The 21,855-nt window shown below is 49.1% G+C and overlaps 1 protein-coding gene across 1 annotated transcript; it reads left to right on the top strand.

The window, feature by feature from the left end:
* Positions 1 to 3,976: 3,976 nt before the first annotated feature.
* Ccsap (centriole, cilia and spindle associated protein) lies at positions 3,977 to 21,528 on the top strand. The gene is made up of 4 exons (XM_032887695.1): positions 3,977 to 4,156; positions 4,483 to 4,917; positions 16,677 to 16,942; positions 19,107 to 21,528. The coding sequence occupies exons 2-4, from the start codon at positions 4,602 to 4,604 to the stop codon at positions 19,281 to 19,283; spliced, it is 759 nt and encodes a 252-aa protein (XP_032743586.1). The 5' UTR covers positions 3,977 to 4,156; positions 4,483 to 4,601; the 3' UTR covers positions 19,284 to 21,528.
* Positions 21,529 to 21,855: the final 327 nt, after the last annotated feature.

Genomic DNA, 21,855 nt, shown 5'->3' with positions numbered 1-21,855 from the left:
AGGGCCTTGTGCTTGTTAGGCAAGCGCTCTAGCACTGAGCTAAACCCCCAACCCTGCAGCAAGTGTTCTTAACTGCTGAGCTAACTCTCCAGCCTCTGGGATCTTCACTCTCATTCAGCTGCCTGGGTCAGTTGGAGGGCTAGCTCCGTCAACTCCTTTCTGGACCTCAGGTACTGGGGACTAGGAGACCCTAGAATGCAATAGCTCAGTTGGGCCCAGCTGGGTTAAAAGCCCTTCCTTTGGGTCTGCACAATCAAGAAAGCTTCACACTTGTGGGCTATGTGTCCCAACTTGGCTCATCAGCTGTGACCAAGATGATGAGGGACAAAAGCCGGGGGTGGGGGGATGCATGGTGGGCCATAGGATTGCTCTGCGAGTATATGAATGAAGTCCATTTACACAGAGCAGAGAAGAAAGCCCTTGAAAGGGAAGCAGAATCCCAAGGACAGACTTAAATCCTGGGCTGAGCTCTCTTTGAACCAGAGAGCATTGGTTTGGATAGGAGGTTCCCCTAAAGGCTTGCGTGCTGCAGACTTGGGCTGCCATGTTGCAGTATTCAGATGCAGAGTTCTGGGAGGTGAGTGGATCCCATGCACTCGGGTTTATCCACTGGGGAATTCATACACAGCTTGAAGGGTTACAGGGAGGTGACGGACACTTGGGAAGATGGAAGGTGGTGGTGGAGGCTGATCGCTGGAGGTGGGACCTTGAAGTTCTCTCTTGCTTCCTCTCCTAGAGGTCTGCCTCGAGGTGAAAAGCTGTGCTCTACCATGCACTCCCCACCATGATCGGCCTGCCTCGTCACACACCCGGAAACAATGGAGCCAAGCATCCAAACTTGTCACTCAAACTTGTGAACCAAAGGGATGCTTCCTTCTAGGTTATTTTCTTAGTCATTTTCTTTTGTTTGTCTTCATGGTAACAGATGGATGGCTCAGTCGTTAAGAGTCCGACCTGGGGTTGGGGATTTAGCTCAGTGGTAGGCGCTTGCCTAGGAAGCGCAAGGCCCTGGGTTCGGTCCCCAGCTCCGGAAAAAAAAAACCAAAAAAAAAAAAAAAAAAAAAAAAAAAAGAGTCCGACCTGGGGGCTGGAGAGATGGCTCAGTGGTTAAGAGCAGTGACTGTTCTTCCAGAGGTCCTGAGTTCAATTCCCAGCAACCACATGGTGGCTCGCAACCATCTGTAATGAGATCTGATGCCCTCTTCTGACAGGCAGGTGTAGATAGACCACTCATATACATAAAATAAATAAAACATCTTTAAAAAACAAAAAAAGAGCACTACCTGTTTTCCTAGAGGCCCCGGTTCTATCCCCAGCACCCACTGGGTGGCTCACAGTCTTCCTTGCTCCAGGTTCAGGAGCTCCCATGCCCACTTCTGGCCTCGCAGGCACCAGACATCCATGTGGAACCCAGACGCTCATAGAGGCAATGCCCATGCATTTAAACTCTTTATGTCTTAACTATATTTTCCAAGACGGGGTCTCTCTACATAGTCCTGGAAGCCCTTAAACTTTATGATGTAGACTAAGTTGGCCTCAAAATCACAGAACTCCTCCTGCCTCTGCCTCTCAAGTGCTGGGATCAAAGGTGTGCGCTAGCACACCGGGTTCAAACAATTTAAAAAAAAATTAAACATTTTGAATGAGTTCTGGGAACGCAGCTTAGACGTAGAGTGCTTGCCTAGCAGGTGTGAGGCCATGGGATGGATTCTTAGTGATTCACAAGCTGTGTATGGTGCGCATGCCTAAAATCCTAGCACTTAGGAGACAGGAGGACTGCCCATCAGTTTGAGGCCAGCCTTGTCTACACAGGGAGTTCCAAACCAGACCAGGAACTGTTTCAAAAAACCAAAGCGATCCCCTCAAATAATGAAAGTCATACTTTTTGCTGTTGTGAACTTCGAGACAGGGTCTTACCAGGTTTGCCCGGCTGCTGGTTCAAGTTCATGGGCCTCTGCCTCCCAAGTGCTGAGAAAACCACAACTCATGGATGGAAAACACTAGCAAGGTTAGAAATGATCAATCTGACTTTATTCATTTGATACTAAGCCTTAAAGCCCTCTTGAGAGCGCCTGCATACTTGTCTCATACTTGTCTCAACCCACGGTCACTGCTTCTGCGGCGGCAGGCTGCAGTCCTGTTCAGGGTGGTAGTCTGAATCAGAGTTGGATGGACTTGTTTTCTCCCTTGAATCTTCTTCGCACTCGGGCTTATTTGGACATTAGAATGTGGTGAACAGGGGTTGGGGATTTAGCTCAGTGGTAGAGCGCTTGCCTAGCAAGCGCAAGGCCCTGGGTTCGGTCCCCAGCTCCGGAAAAAAAGAAAAGAAAAAAAAAATAAGAATGTGGTGAACATGGGTCTGATTTTTAGAAGCCAGTCTAGCCCACGAGATATGATGAGTGCAGTCAAATTTCTCTGGACCAGCCTAGTACCCTCCATAGAATGCTAAACAGTGGGGACCACCCGCCTCCCCTTTCTGCTGCCATCCAAAGTCATGTCAGTTGTTTTACACTACCCTGAAGACATTAGTTCACTTTCTTTGTTCTTTTTCAGTGATGGAGCTCAGGGTCTTGCATGTGCTAAGCAAGTGCTCTACCATGAGACTGCATCCCTAGTCTGTCTTTTTTCTTTCCTTCCTTCCTTCCTTTCTTCTTCTTCTTCTTCTTCTTCTTCTTCTTCTTCTTCTTCTTCTTCTTCTTCTTCTTCTTCTTCTTCTTCTTCTTCTTCTTCTTCTTCTTCTTCTTCTTCTTCTTCTCTCTCTCTCTCAGGCAACAAAAGCTGAAACGATCTACCCTAACCCTGATTTCTTGGGTCACAGTACATCACGACTTCTTCTACCCTATTCAGAATCTTTTTACGTAGGTTTTGAGACAAGGCCTTATGCAGCCTCAGAGACTGCGGAAGTGCTAGGATTACAGGTGTGCCTCCATGTCTGGTAAGTAGTTATAAACTTCTTTTGATTGCAAAAAACCATAGATCAACCTGACTAGCTTCCACAAACGGGAATGCAGTAAGGAGGTTCCTGAGGTTTGTTGAGTGGTAGGGGGAGAAGCCTGGCCTCTGTGGTAACCTCTGCATTTCTGTGTCCTCCAGAAAATGGCTCTGGACAATCCCATCAGACTAATCAGTTCAGGTTCTCAGGACAGCCACCTAAGCTGTGAACTACCCAGGAGTCTTAGCGTCTTAAGTTCAGGTCTTTCACCCAAGGGTCCAAGCAGGTATAGACACAGAGGCATAGTTCAACTGAACTGCAGAAATCCGGGAGTAATCTGCTTACTGGAAACATCCTGGCTTAGACCTGCTTTTTTCTTTGTTTTCTTCCTTCCTTCCTTCCTTTTTAAAAATGTTATCCTTCTTGAATGCCTTTCCTTTCCCATCTTCCCGCAGCTATTGCGTCAAGGTTTCTTTTTATAAAAAGCAGTCCTTAGAACAGGATTGCAACAGTAACAACCCTGTTGTTACTACATTAGAGCCAAGCCAGACATTTGCACCAGGTCCCACGGGGTTTTATTATTTGTTTGTTTGTTTCTTTATTTTTACAAAAGTTGGCCTGTAGGTAATAAAGGGTAAGGGCCGGTGAGGCGGCTCATACCTGTTAATTTCAGCACTTTAGAAGTTGAAGGAGGATCAGGAATTCAAGACCAGCTTGGGCTCCGGAATGAGTTCTAGGCCTGCCTTGGTAACAGGAGATTTGTCTTAAAAAAGTGGACAGAGGAGGGGAATGTATTAAAATAACAACAACAATAAAAAAAATCACTAAGGCCTGAGTACCCTGGCATTGTGAACAGGGAGGAAGAAATCGGGATACACGGTTTTGCCCTGAAAGGTGCTGGCTGCTCCCAGGCACAGGTTACACCTATATGGGAAGCCTCCTCCCGAGGCCCCCAGTAGCGAGTGGGCGAGCGAGCTGGGGGTTCACAGCAGCGCCCCAGGCGCGGGCGCAGGAGCGGGCGGGGGCCCGGCGGGCGCGCGGGGAGGTGCAGGCTTCAGGCTGGGGCGGCGCCTTCGCCTCCGGCTGCCGTAGGACCGCGGAGCCGCCGCTCTATCGGCGACATCTTGGTGGAGGACGTGCTAGGGGAAACGCTGTTCACTCGGTAGCTGCTGCACCAACGATCTCTGCCGACTTCCGGAGAGCGGAGAATAGGACACTCGGGAGGTAAGGCCGCGGCTCCCAGAGTCCCCGACTCCTCGCCCAGGAGGGTGCCTGGGAACCTAAGATCCCCTGTCCCGCCACCTTGAGTCCGACAGTCTTCACCTCTACCGGGTGGAGCAGACCCCAGGTGACCACCCACGAGTACCAGTCCACCTAGCACGGTCGCGTCGCTTGGAATCCCTCCTGGAACCCCGCCCCCGCTATTACCTGAACTACGGGCCTTCCCAGCCCCGGACTCCGCCCCCACCAGGACTCCGCCCCCGCTAGGCCCCGCCCCTCCCAAAACGCCCGTCACAGACCCGCCCCCTCCCCGCCTCTCCTTGCCCTAGCCTCCGCCCTCCGGTCCGGGCGGGGCTCCGGGTTTGAACCGCGCGGCGGGCCGCGCCTCTGAGTCCGGTCGGGCCCGTAGGCGGCAGCGCGGAGCAAGCAGGCGGCAGCGCGCGGCACCATGTCCCCGGGCAGCGGGGTGAAGAGCGAGTATATGAAGCGCTACCGGGAACCGCGTTGGGACGAATACGCGCCGTGCTACCGCGAACTGCTGCGCTACCGCCTGGGCCGCCGGCTGCTGGAGCAGGCGCACGCGCCCTGGCTCTGGGACGCCTGGGGCCCGGACAGCCCCTCGGACAGCTCGGCTTCACCTAGTCCTGCGCCCAGGGGCGCGATAGGGGAGCCCGCGGCGCCCTCCGCGCCGGAGGAGGAGCCGCCGGTGGGGGAGCGCGGCGCGGAGCTGCGGGACACGGAGGAGCAGGACACAGTGCTACCAGGTACGGGCACAGCGGGTCGCTCCGAGGACCGAGCTGCGCGTTGCTCTGCTCTCTGGGCAGGCGCTTCCTGTTTTGGTTTGGTTTGGTTGGGGTTGACAGAATCCGCTTGCTGAGCTAAGCGGGGAAGGTGCGGGCCGCATCTCCGCCTTCCCACCCGGGATTTCCCTAATTTGGTGACTCTTGGCGGAGCCCTTTATGACCTCCAAGTGCCCCCTGGCTAGGGTCTTTGGTCGCAGGCAGTGGCGGGCTCAGTGAGCCCTCGATCCACCAGATGGCGGATCTGTTTGCTTCTGCACATCCCTCTTGGCGAGAGGAGCTTTTCATTCCAAAGATGACCGACTGAAGTTGAGAACAACCGAGCTGTCATTAGGGTCATGGTTGTCTGTGTGAACGCCTTGGCCTGGCCTCTCTGTCTCTGCAGAATGGTGTGCATGTGTTTGTGAACGAGCCCTCTTTGTGTACGCTAGTCCAGCCTCACACCCTGGTTAGGCTGTGAGCCACTTTCCCGCCATAGCGGAGTGGGGCTGTCAGCAGAGAGCCCTGGAGTTTGCCTGGACTCAAGGCCGTGCTTCAGAACAACTGGACATCACTATGGTTGCCAGCCACCTTCGAGATCTTCTGAGAGTCTAGTGATGAAAAAGTTACTCAGTGACTGGTCTAGAAAAATGTATTTTCTCACCCGACCTTCAAACTCATTCGATGGGGCCTTTGTATTTAATCTCAGTTTTGTAAACAAAGCCAAGGGAGCTTGGGATCCATGGTCAGAGTCTGAAAGGGTCGGATTGCTTTGCTCTTGGTTCCCTTGTTTGCCTAGTCTCAGTTCCTGCATGGCTCGGCTGCCTTCTTGTCAGCCGGTCGCTTGTGACGACCATCCTGATCCTTCAGTGATGCGGTTAGAAATTAGAGTGGCAGAAGGTGGTGGGGGCGGGGAGCATGTCGCCCAGGTATTACAGAGCAAAATCTGTGCGTGCCATATGAAGACTGTTGACAGCACTTTAGTGTGCTTCGTGCCCGTGTTTGCCTAGTTAGGAGTGCCCCGAGTTCATGATTATTTGGGTTTCCATGGAGATACAGAGCCCTCCCCAAAGATTCACAAAAATCCCTGCTAAAATTTTTGGTGTGTGTAGGCATTGGGGAAAATAGATATGTCCCCGCTTTCAGGATCCTCCATCAGCACGGTTTTTTGCTGGCTCCTGTGGACCAGCATCATCGACATGAGAAATATTCCTTATGAATGATGCTTTATGGTGCTGGATTGGTGAGCCACTGATTCACATTGCTCTAAAATACATTTTCCTTACTTTTACTGCAAGGATTTTTTTTTTTTTCCAAGACAAGAGTTTCTCTGTGTAGATGTGGCCGTTCTGGAACTCACTGTGTACACTAGGCTGGCCCTGAACTCAGATCCAGCTGCCTTTGCCGCTTGAGTGCTTTGATTAAAGCTATCTGTGCCAACACTGCCCAGGTGCCAGGACTTTTTCGTGAAGAATCCTGTGGCTCCATGAAGCTTCTTACATGGTGCCCCCCAGCTGCTGTCTACTTGTCGGCTCCCTCTCCTGCTTTTTCCGTTTTTCTTCTTGGGGTACTGCAAATGCTTTCCCACTGAACCCCATTCTCAGCCCACTTTGTGTCTTTTGTTTTGAGACAGGGTCTCACTAAGCCACACTTGTCTTGAACTTCCTCTGTAGCCCAGGCTGGCCTCAAATGTATGACCCTTCTGTTTCAGCCTCCTGAATGGGTAGCTGGAATTATAGGCCTGTGCTACTGGGTCCAAACACTTTTTGTTTGTATTCTTATTTGGGACCAGGTCTTACTGTTTTGCCCAGGGTGGCCTCAAACTCCGGGCTTAAGCCATCTTCCTGCTCTAGTTTCCTGAGTAGCTCAGCCCACAAGTGAGCATTGGTACACTTGGCTGGTATTTACTTCTGTATACTTTTATCGCTGCTCCCCACCCCAGCCCCTTTACCTTGGCTCTTAACTTTATTTCTGCTCTTCTATACAGACAGACATGCCCGTTTCTACACAGTCTTCATAGCTACTGTATTCTGTGTGATATTAGGCCCGTGGAAACTGGATTGGTGCTCAAAGCTGACCCACTTTGCTTCTCTGGGTCCTTTTTCTCTCTCTCACAATGTAGCCAAGTACAGTGGTTCATCATCACACGCACCTTAACTTATCCCCAGGGGCCACTGACCTACTTCTGTCTGGCCTGCCTGCTGCCCTTGTGGCAGGCTTGACGTTGTTGTCTAAAGAGGGCCCTTGGCAGGGGCTGGGGTTTAGCTCAGTGGTGGCGCTTACCTAGGAGCGCAAAGGCCCTGAGTTGGTCCTCAGCTCCGAAAAAAACCAAAAAAAAAAAAAAAAAAAAAAAAAAAAGGGCCCTTGGCATAACATCAGGCACTTCCGGCTTTCTGTCTCACAGGTGGGAGCAACCGCCATGTTTTGACTTACCCCCTCATTGGTAGAGGTCATCTGTTAGTTTAAGAAAGGATGAAAAGTTGAATTCTGAGGAAAAACAATCCTCCTAATTTTTTGAGTTTGTGATGACAGCTCTGTTTCTAAGACATGTGGAGGTGTTGCTCCGTTGCTGTGAGTCCTGATCCTTGAGTCAGACCGCAGGGGGACTGTTAGAATCTTTTGTCTGTCCTGACTCTTAGGAATTGATATGTCATTTGTAAGTCCCTTTACTGTTTTATGTGTATGGGTGTTTTGCTTGTATCTATGTCTATGTACCACGTGCATGCAATACTCTCAGAGGCCAGAAGGGGGTGTCGTATCCCCTGGAACTGGAGGTTGTAAACCTCTAGGTGGGCGCTTGGAATAGAACCTGGGTCCTCTGGAAGAGCAGCCTGTGTTTATAACTGATAGGCCATCTCTGCAGCCCCCAAGCTATCTTTAATTCTGGGGAGTCTTGAATTATTTTATTTCATTGATTTCTCCTTTCCTGTATATGTGTGTGTGTGTGTGTGTGTGTGTGTGAGTTCATTTTATGGTGCTGGAAATGGAACTCAAGACTTTGTATACACTAGGAAAGCACTGTGCAACTGGCACATGCAACCTTGTTTCAAAAGGGGGAAAAGTATCTAGTTTGGCGTGAACTTTCCCCCATTTTGGAAACAGTTTTCTTAAGTAGCCCCAGCTGGCTTCAACTGTGAATCCTCTGCAGCAGGAATCACAGGAAGTAACGGGTTCTTGCAGTGGGTACACTGTATCTTTTCTTGTCAGAGCTATTAGAGGATTTTGTTTCTCTTTGTGTGTTTAGGGGACTGTATCTCCTCCCCTTCTTTGTTTTTGTTTCTTTTTGTTTATAATTCTGTATTGCTCTCTGGAGGCTGTTTTTCAAATGAATGAGATCTGTTGGCTTTTTTTTTTTTTTTTTTTTTATTTGAGAAATGGCTGTGAATAGTTCTCTGGTAAGTTCCAACTGCCATGTTGGTGGTGGGAGTGTGTTGTTAGTAGGAATTCTGTACTTTTCTAGCTGACCTGTGTTGGCGTATTGGGGGGGGGCTACTTTAGTGGGTTCTATTATCTACCACCCTTCCGACCCTCATTTCATTCCAATCCCTTCTACTGCCCAAACACTAGGCAGGAGAGAAAGAGTTAGAGGGGAAAGTAGACCTCTTTAGACTACTTCCTGCTGATTAGAGGTGTTGGATTCCTTGGGTAAGTCCGGTCTTCGTCAGAATATTTCCAGTGTCTCTTCTCATCTCTTTGTTCATGACCACTTGACAAACAGCAACCAGGAGCAGCAAGGGGGAACAGCAGCTGCCCCAGGCCCTTTAAGGACTCTCATTTATACCCTCTCCAGAGTCCCCAGAATTAGACTGTCTACAGCTGGCCAAAAAAATCACACCCCTGCTAGTGCACGAGGCAAATCATAATCACCTGCTGTGAAGCAGCTTCTTACCCTCACCTGGGATTAGAGCAAAAACATATTCATATAACATAATTTTATTTTATTTTATTTTATTTTATTTTCGGAGCTGGGGACTGAACCCAGGGCCTTGCGCTTGCTAGGCAAGCGCTCTACCTCTGAGCTAAATCCCCAACCCCATAATTTTATTTTTTAATGTAACTAAAACTCTAACTACACTTCTCTTGGGAAACTGGCAGACCACCTCCAGATTTATTTTTGGGATACCGGGGAATCTAACCCAGCTTCTCGCTGCTAGGCAACTGTGTCACTGCTGGTCTACAGCAGGTAAGATGCTGGCCCACCAGCCTGTGAGACCGTCTCCAGTTCCTTATTCCACGGTCGCACTTTCCAGAGTACATTTTACCTTTGGTAAAGTTTACATACGCTAACGTTATTTTAAACAACCTGTTCAAAAATTAGCGAAGTAATCCTGCCCTGCTTCCTACTCGCGCCTACTCCTCGTTCTTCCTACATCTTGTCTCAGCATCTTTTTGGTGGGAGGCAGAAGCTTTCAGAAGGTTCTTTTTCTCCTAGGCAGACTCAGATTCTGTGATGCCTTCCTTCCTTCCTTCATCATCCTGGGCTTTTTGAACATGGAAGCTTCGTGCAGGACAAGATTTCCTAATGCAATGTAAAGTCATTTCCTCTGCTTCACAGTTCACTGTCTTTACTTCTCTCCCCTCCTCTTCTCCCTGTTGAGCAGGGTTTTTCCACGGTAGCATAGACTGATTTCACACTGTAGAAAGTCTTCAGGCTCGCATCCGAGTACTAGGATTACAGATCTGCCCCACCATGACCAGATTATTTTCTTCCTTTGTTGGATCAAACTTCTAACGTTTTAAAGTTAAGAATTTTATTTTATTACCTGGTGTGTTGGTGCAAGCCTTTTATTCCAGCACCCAGGAGGCAAAAGTAGGTAGATCTCAGTGGCTTCCAGGTCAGCCTGGTCTACATAATGAGTTCCACTACAGCCAGGGCTATGTAGTGAGACCCTGTCTGGATTTAAATATATATGATGTATATGAGTGCTTTGCCCGCATAGATATGGTCCCCAGGGAAGCCGGAAGAGGCCATCAGATCTCCTGGAACTGGAGTTACAGACAGTCCTGAGTCGCTGTATGGCTGCTGGGAATGGAACCTGGGTCCTTTGGAAGAACAGCTGGTGCTCTTGATCGCTGAGCCTACGCTACTGATTTGAACTCTGTTCTGCTTTAAGCTGGCTAGCTGGTATTGCAGGTGTAAAATACTGCATCCATCTCCATGTCTTTTCTGTTAAAATATGTACCCATGGGTTAGTGAGAGGCTCAGTGCAGAAAAGTGATTGCTGCCAAGCCTGGTAACCTGAATTCGATTCCTGGGTCCCACATGGTGGAATGAATGAACCAACTTCTCCAAGTTTTGCTCTAACATCCACATGTATACATGCATACACCACACACACACACACACACACACACACACACACACACACACACACACACACATGGGGGAGGGGGATAACCAGATGTCTAAGCCTGACCTATTTGCTCATATTTAATGCTGAGGCCTGAAATTGCTCTGAGGGACCCAGATATGGTTGGTGTCCTGAGGTGGTTTATTGGCCTGTCTGTTGACTAAGAGAGAGACAGGGGTGTTTCTCTGGGGCATTTAAAACTTACCCTCTGGGAGTCTCCTGGGTGTCCTTCCCAGATGGTGCCTCTCCTCTTGCCCCAGGGGAACCAGCCAGTCTGCCACATGCTTGGAGCCCAGGATGAAAGCTACAGAGGAGGGCCCTCTGTGTGCTGAGGCCTCCTGTCCTTTTAGGAAGGTATCACCCTGGCTCCTGTCATGCTGGCATCCCAGGTCCAGGACCCTGTGCTTCTCCATCTTTAGAGGGTTCTCTGGCAGTCAGGGAGGAGAGGGTTAGGCACTTTGAATAGAATAAAAGAAAGAGGCTGGACAGTGGCGTTGCACGCCTTTGATCCCAGAACTTGAGAGGCAGGCAGATCTCCATGAGTTCGAAGCCAGCCTGGTCTACATCGTGAGTTCCTGGACAACCAGAGCTTGAGAGTGGGGGGTGGGGTGGGGGTGGGGAGACTATGAGAGGATTATCTACTGCTGCAAATATGAAACCCAGCCAAAGTTGGCGCCACTCCTGAGGCTTGGTAGGCTCTGTGGGCTAGACACAGGCCCTTTTCCAAGGCTGGCACACCTTGTCTGATGGGCATTATCCTTGGCCTCTGCTGAGAGACCAGCTGAGCTGTTGCTAGATCAACACGTGCAAAGCTTCCTCTATGCTGTGCCCTCCTGAGGGTGTGCAGATGGTCTTTGGTACAGCGTGCAATTAAACGGAGCTTGGTGGAGATCCCCACCTTTCCAGTTTCTCTGTGGGTCAGACAGTGTCTTTCCCTCTCAACTTGCTTTCCTTAGAACTTGCAGACGTCTGCTCAAGTCTGGAGTTGGGGTTCCCTGACCCGGTCCTCAGTAGAGATGTGTCTGTTGCTTTTCACAAGGGTGTGTGGTGGGGGCTGGCTGCTCTGGGCCTTTGGAAAGAAGTCCACTGCCCTAGCCTTGAGAACCCTTTTCGGGCTTAGCTTTTGTCTTGTGCTGCTCTGCATGCAGTGGGCCTCCTCTGATTAGCCCAAGTCTATGTTCCTGTCTTATCTGCTTCTCTCACTATTGAATGTTTTGTGTGGTACCAGTGCTTCCCCTGGCCTTCGTCATTGTGCCTTCTGGCCTTTACCGATTGGGATTTCGGGGAGGAAGAGATTGAAGTGCTCGTTTAAACAGAACCCCCTACTTTATTTTTATTATTTACCTAGCTGTATATGTATGCGCATGCACATCCGTACGTGCATGCACATGCACACGTGCATGCAGCTGCCTGTGCAGGACAGAAGCGGACATGGGATTTCATGGAGATGGAATCACAGTTGTAAGCTACCTATTGTGGTGGTGAAGACAGGTCCTCTCTGAGAGCAGAAAGTGCTCTTAACTGCTGAGCCATTTCTCCAGCCCCTGCTTCATTCATTCATTCATTCATTCATCTAGAAACGGGGTTTTGCTATGTATCCCTAGCTCTGTGTAGACCAGGCTAGCCTTGAGCGCACAGAAATCCACCTGCCTCTGGTGTGCTAGGATTAAAGATGGACTTCACGATGTCTGGACCATTTCTTTCTTGATTAAGCTTGCAAGAAGTTTGTAAATCTGTTTAGTTTTTAGTTTGTTTTTTGTTTGTTTCTTTCTTTTTTTACAAAACTAACTTCTGTCTATTAGCTTTGGATTTTTGTGCTGAAAGAACACATTTATCTATGTGGTTTCTTGGGAGTCTCAGTATGTACGTCTGGATAGGTTGGAACTCACTGTTCAGTCAGGCTGGCCTCAAACTCACAGGAATCCTCCTACCTCTGTCTCTTGAGTGCTTAGGTTAAAAGCTTACCACCACCATGCCTAGCTGTTTTTGTTGTTTGCTTTTTTTTCTCTTGGGCTTTTTGAGACGGGGTCTCTGCATATACCTGGCTGTCCTGGAACTCACTCTGTAGAGTAGGCTGGCCTTGAACTCTCAGAGATCCCCCTGCCTCTGCCTCCAAGTGCTGGGATTAAAGCCACCATACACTGATTTTGTTTTTAAGAGAGGCTCTTTCCACATAGCCCAAGCTGACTTTGAACTAAAGGTCCTTCAACAACCTCCCTGGGATCACAGGCATCTGATACCTATAGCCCAGGCTGGCCTCAGTTAGTATCCTGAAGTGACCTTGAATGCGATTGCTTCCATCGCCCAAGTGTGATTATAATAACTTGTGGTAAAATATAGAACACAAAGTTCACCATCTTAACCTTCTTGAAATGCACAGTTTCCAGTGTGCATTTCATTGATGTGTTTTTTTCTAACCGCATCCCACTGACCTTGGAGCTAGGCTGGTCCCCAGTGGGCTGCAGTGACCTCTGCTTCACCATCCCCAGCTCCAGTGCTGGGGTTACGGGTGGATAGCGTTGCACCTGACTCCTCCTGTGTGTGCTGGATCGGAACACAGGGCCTCAGGCTTCCACAGCAAGTCCTCTTACTCCCTGAGCCATTTCTCCTATCCCTGTGTGTAGTTTTAAATTCTCGTTGCTGCTGTTTTGAGGCTTTATGCTCTGTGAATATTTGTTCAAATAGGATTTTAAAAGCATATACAATTATCATGTACCAAGCTGGCCTGAAACTCAGCCATATTTATAGCAATCCTCCTGTCTCAGCCTGCCTAGTGCTGGGGTTATGAGTGTTAGCCTCCACACTGGGCTCAAAAATGAAAGAGATTTGGAAGTTATTTCTGTTTGTGGCGTCATCTCCCTAATGGTTGTGAGAATATGTTCGGTGTAATTTCAGTTTATGTTAAGTCCAGATCTGTAAATGTGGGAAGATTCTCCTTTAAGGCTTTGGCTATGAAAAGCTCGTATATGTTCTGCATCCGCTTGGTGGGAATGTGCCAGCCCAGCATCCAGCGCTCTACCTGACTGCATTCTGCTTGCCCTACAGCTCTGTGCTAGCAGGTGCATTTTCCATAGCATCTACCATGGTGTTCCCATGGCAATACTGAATGGCTGACCTGCGACATGTCTAACAGAGAAGCACAATCATCTCGTTTTACTTATTTTAATTCACTTGAGTTTATTTTTAATAGCCACATTGGCTACAGGTTATTGTATGGGGCAGCTCTGCTCTAAAGCCTGGATTTATTTCAATTCGATGGTTCTCTCTAAAGCCTGGATTTATTTCAATTCGACAGTTCTCTCGGTTGGTGAGACAAGCATTGTAATCTTCCCCTGTGTCTTGTGGGAACTACTGTTTTTGTTTGCCTGAAAATACCCTTGTTTTTGAACACCGTTCTTTCGAATAGGATCTTGAAAGCATATACTTAAATCTAATTACCATGTGCTAGGCACGGTTTTGAGAGTTTTATAAATATTAAAATTACAGCGATGTGTTCTATCTCGTTTCTTCTGTTTCTGTCCGTCCTTTGTCTCCTGCTGGGAATAATATTTTTTTCCCCTTAAGCACAGAGTGTAAGCACCGTTACTTCACAGTCTGTAGGTGATAATTTAAGTTCTTCAGTCTATTGCTCCCGACCCTTGTGTTTGTATTGTTTTCTCTTCCTGGGTGCTGGGCTGCCTCTGTGACACTCTGTGGTACGTGCCATGGTAATGCTGTGTGAAAATTTACTTGTGGGGGTTGTTTGGACTCTGGGGTCCTGCCTAGGTCCCTAGTTCCTGCGGGCAGTGGCTTTTATACTTCTGAGCTGTTTTGGGCCCTATGGGTAAGAAGGGTTGATTCACTGCTCTTCGCCCACCCGACTTGACCCCTGACCTTGTGTCCCCTCCCACACCAGAGCCTCACTGGTAAGCTGCAGGGTTTCTGGTCCCAGCGCCATGACTTTTCTGTGAAATGTGGCGCTTCCTTAGGTTTTCTTCTGGTCTCTTTTTACTTTTCTAGACAGTCTTCCTTTGTCCTGCTCTTGGGTTCGTGTTCTCTCTCTCTCTCTCTCTCTCTCTCTCTCTCTCTCTCTCTCTCTCTCTCTCCTTAGATAAGTGTCCCCGGGATCCAACTGTGCCCTTTTGGCTTCCTGTTCCATGTGTTCCTGGGCAGTCCTGCACTCTGCCCCTAGCCCCGGCTCAGTCTTCTCTCTCAAGGTGCCTGTGGTATCCCCCAGCAGCCTGCCTGGCTGTTCCACCCTTCCTTGGGTACCTTGGGTCCATAGATTGGAGGACCATCTGCTTAGAACATCCGTGGAGACCCGTCAGGTTCTTCTGCCTCCACCCCCACCCCCACCCAGTGCCAGCTTGGTGCCAGTGTGTCTGTTTACCCTGGTCTGTTCTCAGCTTTCCTGGCAGGCATTTGACGCTATTATTTTTATCCAGCTCATCTTAAAATAAAGACAGGACCACTTTATTTCTAAGCTTAACCACCCCTTTCCCCATAGTCCTCCATGATTTCTAAGGTACAATCACCCCCACCTCCAATTCAAGCTGGCACAGAAGGACTTTGTTTCCCTGGTGCCTCCTGCTCCTGGCCTGTGGCTGGCTGTCACTCGGTGTGTGCACGTGTCCTTAGAGCGTCTCATTGTTCTTGCTTCCTTTTCAGTGGACGTTCCCTCTCCGGGTCTCTCTGTGGCCTGCATAAGCTTTTTCCTCACAGAGGGCATTATTGTCCTCCCTGGCATGCTTTCCGGGGAGATCTGGAGGAGAGGAGGTGAAGAGATTGGAAATGCAGGTGGATGTGCCCTTCCTCATTCTCCATATTTGACTTCGAGGGTCCCACCTCAGGCTTCTTTTTCTCTGGGCTTTGACTTTGAGGTTCCCTCTTCCTCATCCTGTTCTAAGGCGGGGAAGGGGAAGGGTACAGCGCCCAGTACTAGGGCAGTGAGTGAATGTAAGTGGAACCTGCTGTTCCTTCACCCTGTGATGCTTCCCTGCTGGGATCGCAGCCTGGCCTTGGTGTAGGTGTCAGACCCAGGTGTGGCCCAGGAAATGAATGCGTTCTTAGAGCTCAGGCTGAAGCTGAGGCAGAAGTAAAGGTTTCCTACAATCAGGCATGCTGTCTGGATTGTCCGTGCAGGGAACACTGTCCTGTAAAGGAATATGAAACAGGTTCCCAGCCAAGGGCATCAGGGCTGAGGGTCTGTGCTCTGAGGGGACCCCGCTTTGTTCTAGCACTCTGTGTGGTTGTCAGGAAGACCCGAGCTCTGCAGCGACTGATGGAGGAGCTGTAAGTAATGCCAGAGCAGTGGGTGACTCACACGGAGCTCATACTTCAGTGTGTGTGTGTAGGAGGGAAGGACTTATGCAAAAATCACATCTTATAAAGGACGGCGGTATTAAAATGTCAAAGGTAGGTAAGGGAAATTGAGACATTCTGGAATGTTCTCAAATGCCTGGTGTTCGACTCAGGTTGGGGTAGCCACATATATCCCCTCCCCCAAGACCCTCCACTCCCCAGGTCTGCTGACCTCTTTCGTCTCCCCCCACGCCCCCACCACACAGTTTCCTCTCTGTCCTTGGAAAGGGTGTGCTCCATCTCCTGGGGCAGGTACGGCGGAGTTCGTGGCAGCTAAGGTGGGGCTCCTTGCTTATATCTTGGTTCGGGAAACAGAAATCAGGTCAAAACTGGGATTGGGCTACAACCCATAATATTCATCCTGTGGCGACTCCCTCCCTCCATCAAGACTCCGTCTCCCCGAGATTCCTCGACCTCCTAAAGCAGCACCCCCAGCATGGTCGGGTGTTCAAACTCAGGAGCCCTCGAGGACAGCACATCCCGAGCACAGCTCTGTGGCCCTGGCTCATGAGGTCACTCCTGTTTCAATGTCTCTTGCTGTTTGTGCCGAGGATGCTGTATAAGGGTACAGCGCCAGGGGCTGTGGTGACCACATCCTGTGGTGACACGAGCCCTTGGACTCAGTTGGACAACCACCTCCTTGTAGGCACAGATGAGGTTTTCCTCAATCAGTGTGCATCACAAAAGGAAGCAGAGCGGTCACACTCCAGGGAGTGACTTAGAAACCGATCTTCAGAGCTGCCCAGGGAGGACAGCCTAGTCTGTCCCCAAGGAGGGGTGCCCTTGGGTGCCTGTGGAGGGAGCTCCTGCGACGCTCATGCTCGTTTGTAGAGTGATGACCACCTCTGTGGATGGCCGTCGAGGTTGCTCCGGAATTGTTTTGGTTTAATGTTGGTAATTTGTTTCCATAGCTGGCTTTAAGTAAAGCCCGCAGAGCTAACCGTGTGACTGACTTGACGAAATTTTTATTATTTTTTTTTCAACTTAAAAGTCGTTATATATGAACTTGATGTAAAGTTTTCCCATCTCTTCTCGTCTCTTTTTTTTCAAAAGCCCCACCAAAAAAGGACGTAGAAGAGAGACCTGAAGAACACAGGACAAAAGAGACTGACGGGGCGCCCAGTGGCCCCGGACCTCGACAACAGCCCAGTGCCTTATGTGCCAGAGGAAGTAAGAAAGCCGCCAGAAGCCCCCAAAGACCCACCAGCAAAATAAAAGAGAACAAGCACCCGTTTGCCCTTTATGGCTGGGGAGAGAGACAGATGGACATGGGGAGCCAGAAGACGCACAATGTCTGCGCATCGGCCTCTGTGCATGAGGTGTGCCTTGAACGGGGCCGTTCTAGCCATGAGCTGGCTCGGGGCGTTTCTCCAATGGCTGTGGTGCTCGGGGCCACGGGTGGTCCTTGGGTCATGTGGGGGTCCATAGAAGCCAAAAGAAGGGGGCTCTGGTCCTAGAAAGATGGAGTGGGGGGTTGGGATTTAGCTCAGTGGTAGGCGCTTGCCTAGCAAGCGCAAGGCCTGGTTGGGTCCCCAGTTCGAAAAAAAAAAAAAAAAAAAAAAAAAAAAGAAAGATGGAGTGGGCTTTGGTTGGCTGGGGCTATAGCCAGGGCTAATGGCTGCTGACGGGAGGAGGCAGCTGTCATTGTGGTGTGTGACGTTCTGTGGCCTGGGCCACAGGGATAGCAGGAGCTGGAGTTGTCCCCTGGAGAGGCATCAGTGTCCCTCAGCTTTGGTAACCTGGTGTCCTTAACCGAGACTTTCTCCTTGGCTCTGACTACTTGACATCTACTAGGGACCTCTGTTGTCCCTTCTGACGAGATTCAAGCTTGCTGACTTCCTGTTTGTCTGCCATAGTGTTTTCTTCCCATGAGCTCCAGTCATCTGGCTCAGCCTTGGTTTGTCATTCTGTCGAGGCCTGAGATATTTTACACACGAGGGCCCTTGTTGTAGCCATGAGACAATTACTGTGTTAGCACCAGCTGAACGTCAGGGACGCCTTAAGAACAGGCAGGAAGAGGAAACGCAAACTCAGTTTCCCTGTGATGTTTCCCTGATGCAAGTTCCCGGAGCAGCAGCGTGTAGGTGGCAGATGCTGTTTATCTGAGGTGAAATCTGAGACGGGAGCTGCCAACAGAGGATTCTCACAAGTCCCTGGGACTGATTTAACTAATAAATTCCCCTGACATTATATATAAACTCCTCTGACATTATACACACACAAACACGAGAGTGGGGGGGTCTCATGTAGCCAAACTGGCCAAACCTAGTATGTAGCTGAGGATGACCTTGAACCCCTGATCCTCTTGCCAGATTCAGGGATTTACAGGCTTGTGTGCTGCACCTGGCTGCCCTCCATTTTTAGTGCCGTGTTTTAAAGCATGCTAGATAACTCTTTGACCTGCTTAATGTAGAGGGGGGCCCACGGTTTTCTGTAGCTTGGTGTGGTGGTACCCCATATCATCTTGGTGCTTTGGAGGGAGAGCAGAAGGATCCCCAACATTTATAGCCAGTCTGGTCTATGTAGTGAGTTCCGGGCCAGACAGAGCTACATACAAGATCCTCCCTCAATAAAAAACAAACCAACCCTAAAACAGCAGTTTTCCCAAGCTGGACCTAGATTAGATGCAAGGTAGATGATTACCATTTCTATCTACACTTTTATCTTTTAATTTTTTAAAAAGACTTATGTATTTATTATATTCTAAGTACATTGTCGCTGTCTTCACACACACCAGAAGAGGGCATCAGATCCCATTACAGATGGTTGTGAGCCACCATGTGGTTGCTGGGATTTGAACTCAGGACCTCTGCAAGAGCAGCCAGTGCTCTTAATCGCTGAGCCATCTCTCCAGCCCCCTATCTAAACTTTTATCTTTTAAAAGTACCTTTCCTTTTTAGTCATGTGTATGCGTGCGTCTGTGTGCATGAGTGCTGGTGCCCTGGGAGGCCGGAGGCATCAGATCTCCTTGGAGCTAGAGTTACAGACAGTTGCGAGCCGCCCAGCTTGGGTTCTGGGATTTGAACTCAGGCCCTTTCCAAGAGCAGAACTTGCTTGTTCTTGCCTCAGAGGCATGTCTCCACCCTAAATCTGATTTTCTGTTGCTTATCTTTACTGTCCTCGGTAATGGGGTGTAACAGGGACAGTTTACTCCGAAGCAAGCATTGATGCCATAGACTGGTGGGGCTTGGCTCTTTTCTTGAGGGACTCAGACTGGTAACCTAAGGCAGGGCCTCATCAGGCTGACACTAAGCTGAGCTTTCTATGTAGCCAAGGCTGGCTTTGAACTTATGATCCTCTTGGTTCTACCTCCAAGTGCTGGGCTTACAGGTGTGCACCACCAGGCCCAGGGAATAGAGCCCAGGGCTTGATATGTGCTAGGCTGCACCAAGCCGTTTCCCCAGACTTTTAGTTATTTAGGTATTCTTTAAAAGTCGGCTCTAACCCACTTAGCTACTACCTTTCTTTCTGACTTTTCTGTAGATTCATGAGTCAGCACTTCGAGCCAAGAATAGAAGACAGGTGGAGAAAAGGAAGCTGGCTGCCCAGAGGCAGCGGGCTCACTCGGTGGATGTGGAAAAGAACCAGAGGGTAAAGCCGTCGTCTGCGGAGAACCCGTGGCTGACAGAGTACATGCGGTGCTACTCGGCGAGGGCGTAGATCCTGGGGCATCCTCTTTCAAGTGTTCGTGCGAGCGAAGGAAAACAGAAACTAGCTAATGACACCACATACGGGTGGGAGAGACTGACTGGTCCTGCAAGGCGGCTCCCCTTAGGAAATTCCAAGAGATGGCTGTGCTTTCCTGATGGTTGGTCACCTGCCTTAGTGGTGGGACAGACTGTGGAAGCCATAGATGCTGGCTTGTTTACGAAGACAAATCCCCAAGTCTTGATATCCTTGTAAGAGTTTTCTTTTAAAGATTTTAATCTTTGGAGATACCCACACTGAGTGCCTTTAACCGGCTCTAGGCGCTTCCCACCCAACCCTCCCGTAGTCTAGTCAGAGCTGCCCTTTCTGATCAGCACCACATTCCACAACTGGCAGGGCATCCCGTCCACTGTTGAGCATTGAGCATTCAGCGTGCAGTTCGCCACGCCCGGAGCCGACACCCAGGAGAGCAGGCGTGGTGATCCCGGCTGTTCCTGACGAGTTTCGGCAACTGCAGAACGATTACACTTGATAGATTTCGTTTCACCTCACCTTCACATAGACTGTGATATTTAAGAGTTTTCTGGCCAGAGCCTCTTCTCCCTTAGACGTTTATTAAATGCACAGTTTAATGTTTCTGGTACATTCCAGTGAGCAACGTGCAGAGCATGTTTCAAGCAATGGTGACATTCCTTTAACTGCAGTCTGTCCCTTACGTCTGACCTGCCATTCCCTCTTCTGAGATAGCGGATGAAGACATTGAGAACTCTGCAGTGACATTTAAATGAACTGGGTTTGTTTGGCCTGTGGGGATGGGACCAGCAGACACCGCCAGTGTGTCCTTGCCTGTGGTGTGCTTAATGACGGCTTTGTGCGCGGTGCTGCTAGTCTAGGTTGAAAACCTGATGGCTTCATCTCTGGCCCGGTGATCTTTGCTGCCGTACTGTGGGAGAATAGGGCGGGCGCTGGCCTGACTGTAACGTCCTTCCTTTAATAGGGAACCGCTGTCAGGGTTTAAGAAAGAAAAGGGTTTTAAAGAACGTGTGTTCCCATGAGAGGGGTGCCTTCGACACCCTGTAGAAGAGAATTCCAGAAGGACGAGCACTGTGTTCTTCCTGAGAGACAGGGAGATCTGCCTGCACCCACTCAGCATCTGAGCTTGCTGGGTAAAACCCGGTGTTGGGCGTGCGGCTGAGCATTTATTTCCATGATATTTTTACCCTGGGTTTTTGAATATGGTAATTTCTAGGACGCAAGACTGATTTCATTCCACGTGAGATTGTCACACGATGTCATCTGAAAACTGTTATCAGGCTTTGAAAATGCATACTAAAGAATCATGAGTGGTTTTTTTTTTTTTAAACTTTTAAACTATTTGCCTAGTTTTGTATAGTCCCCCGTGTACAGAGCCCTCCCCTCTGAGGTGTATATTAATTAAAGAGTAAGTTCTACATGTTGTCCAAATACAACCTTGCTAGTGATAACTGTGTTAACTACCTAGTCCCCAAATGTCACATAACCAGGGTGATTGGCACAGTAGCCCAGGTTGTTGAGAACTGCTCTTTGTAAAGCCATACCTTGAAAAGCCTACATTCCCAGCATCATCAAAGCGCACCTGACAATCTCAGAAAGGCGGGTCGGGGAGGGACACAGGACCCTGACCCTGGCCTTCAGACTTGCTCAGAAAACAGACGTGCATCCTTCTGCATATGTGTGTAGAAGTGCAGGCTGAGGTATGTTGAGAGGTCTGCTGGTGTCTTTACCAAATTCTTTTTCTTTTCTTGAGACAGGGTTTGTCTATGTAGCCCTGGCTTGTCCTCAAACTCTGTAGACCAGGCTGGCCTCGAACTCGGAGATCCGCCTGCCTCTGCCTCCGAAGTGCTGGGATTAAAGACTTACCACATCCTTTTTACACAGAGCACAAATGATCCGGACTTTGGAGAACATTTAATGTTCGCACACCGCAAATAAGTCAATATGAATTAGCGGTGACTCCCCACACCTGAGTCCCTAATGTTTAGGGGTCAAATTTTCTCCTTTTTAAGAAGATGGTGATTACTTTTTGAGCCTATGAAAATTTTAACGAACCTTAACAACTTTTCCCTGTTCTAGGAGCAGTGAGATAATTTAGAGTTAACTTCTATGCTGGAAACATCTGAAAATGTTTGAGAAATCCAGTCGTATTTAAAAGAAATGATATACGAGTCTTTTTAAAACATCTGATTTTAAGGTCTTAATTAAAACAGTTTTCCATAAGCGTTTTTGTTTTCTGTGCTGCTTTTTCTTTAGGATTAGACAGACTATTGAAGTAAGGATGCCCAGCTTGGCTACAATGACAAGAATGAGAAGAAAATAGGAATGTATTCTTAAATGGTGTGTTTAACGCTTGGGTTGGTTATGTGTCTGCTCCTTCTCTCTGCCCCACGGAATTCCTAACATGTTTATACACTTTTGCAGGTAATCTTACCCGCTCACAATGCCTGTGTCAGCTACCGGGCAACATCTTTGCAGTTGTGTCTCCCTGAGGGTTGCCCACTAATTCAAAGGTCTGTGCTCACACTAAATTGCAGGCAAGGGAGTTGTC

This window comes from Rattus rattus, chromosome 17, assembly GCF_011064425.1.
Source record: "Rattus rattus isolate New Zealand chromosome 17, Rrattus_CSIRO_v1, whole genome shotgun sequence".
Taxonomy (NCBI): domain Eukaryota; kingdom Metazoa; phylum Chordata; class Mammalia; order Rodentia; family Muridae; genus Rattus; species Rattus rattus.
This window is presented reverse-complemented; position numbering and strand designations above follow the sequence as displayed.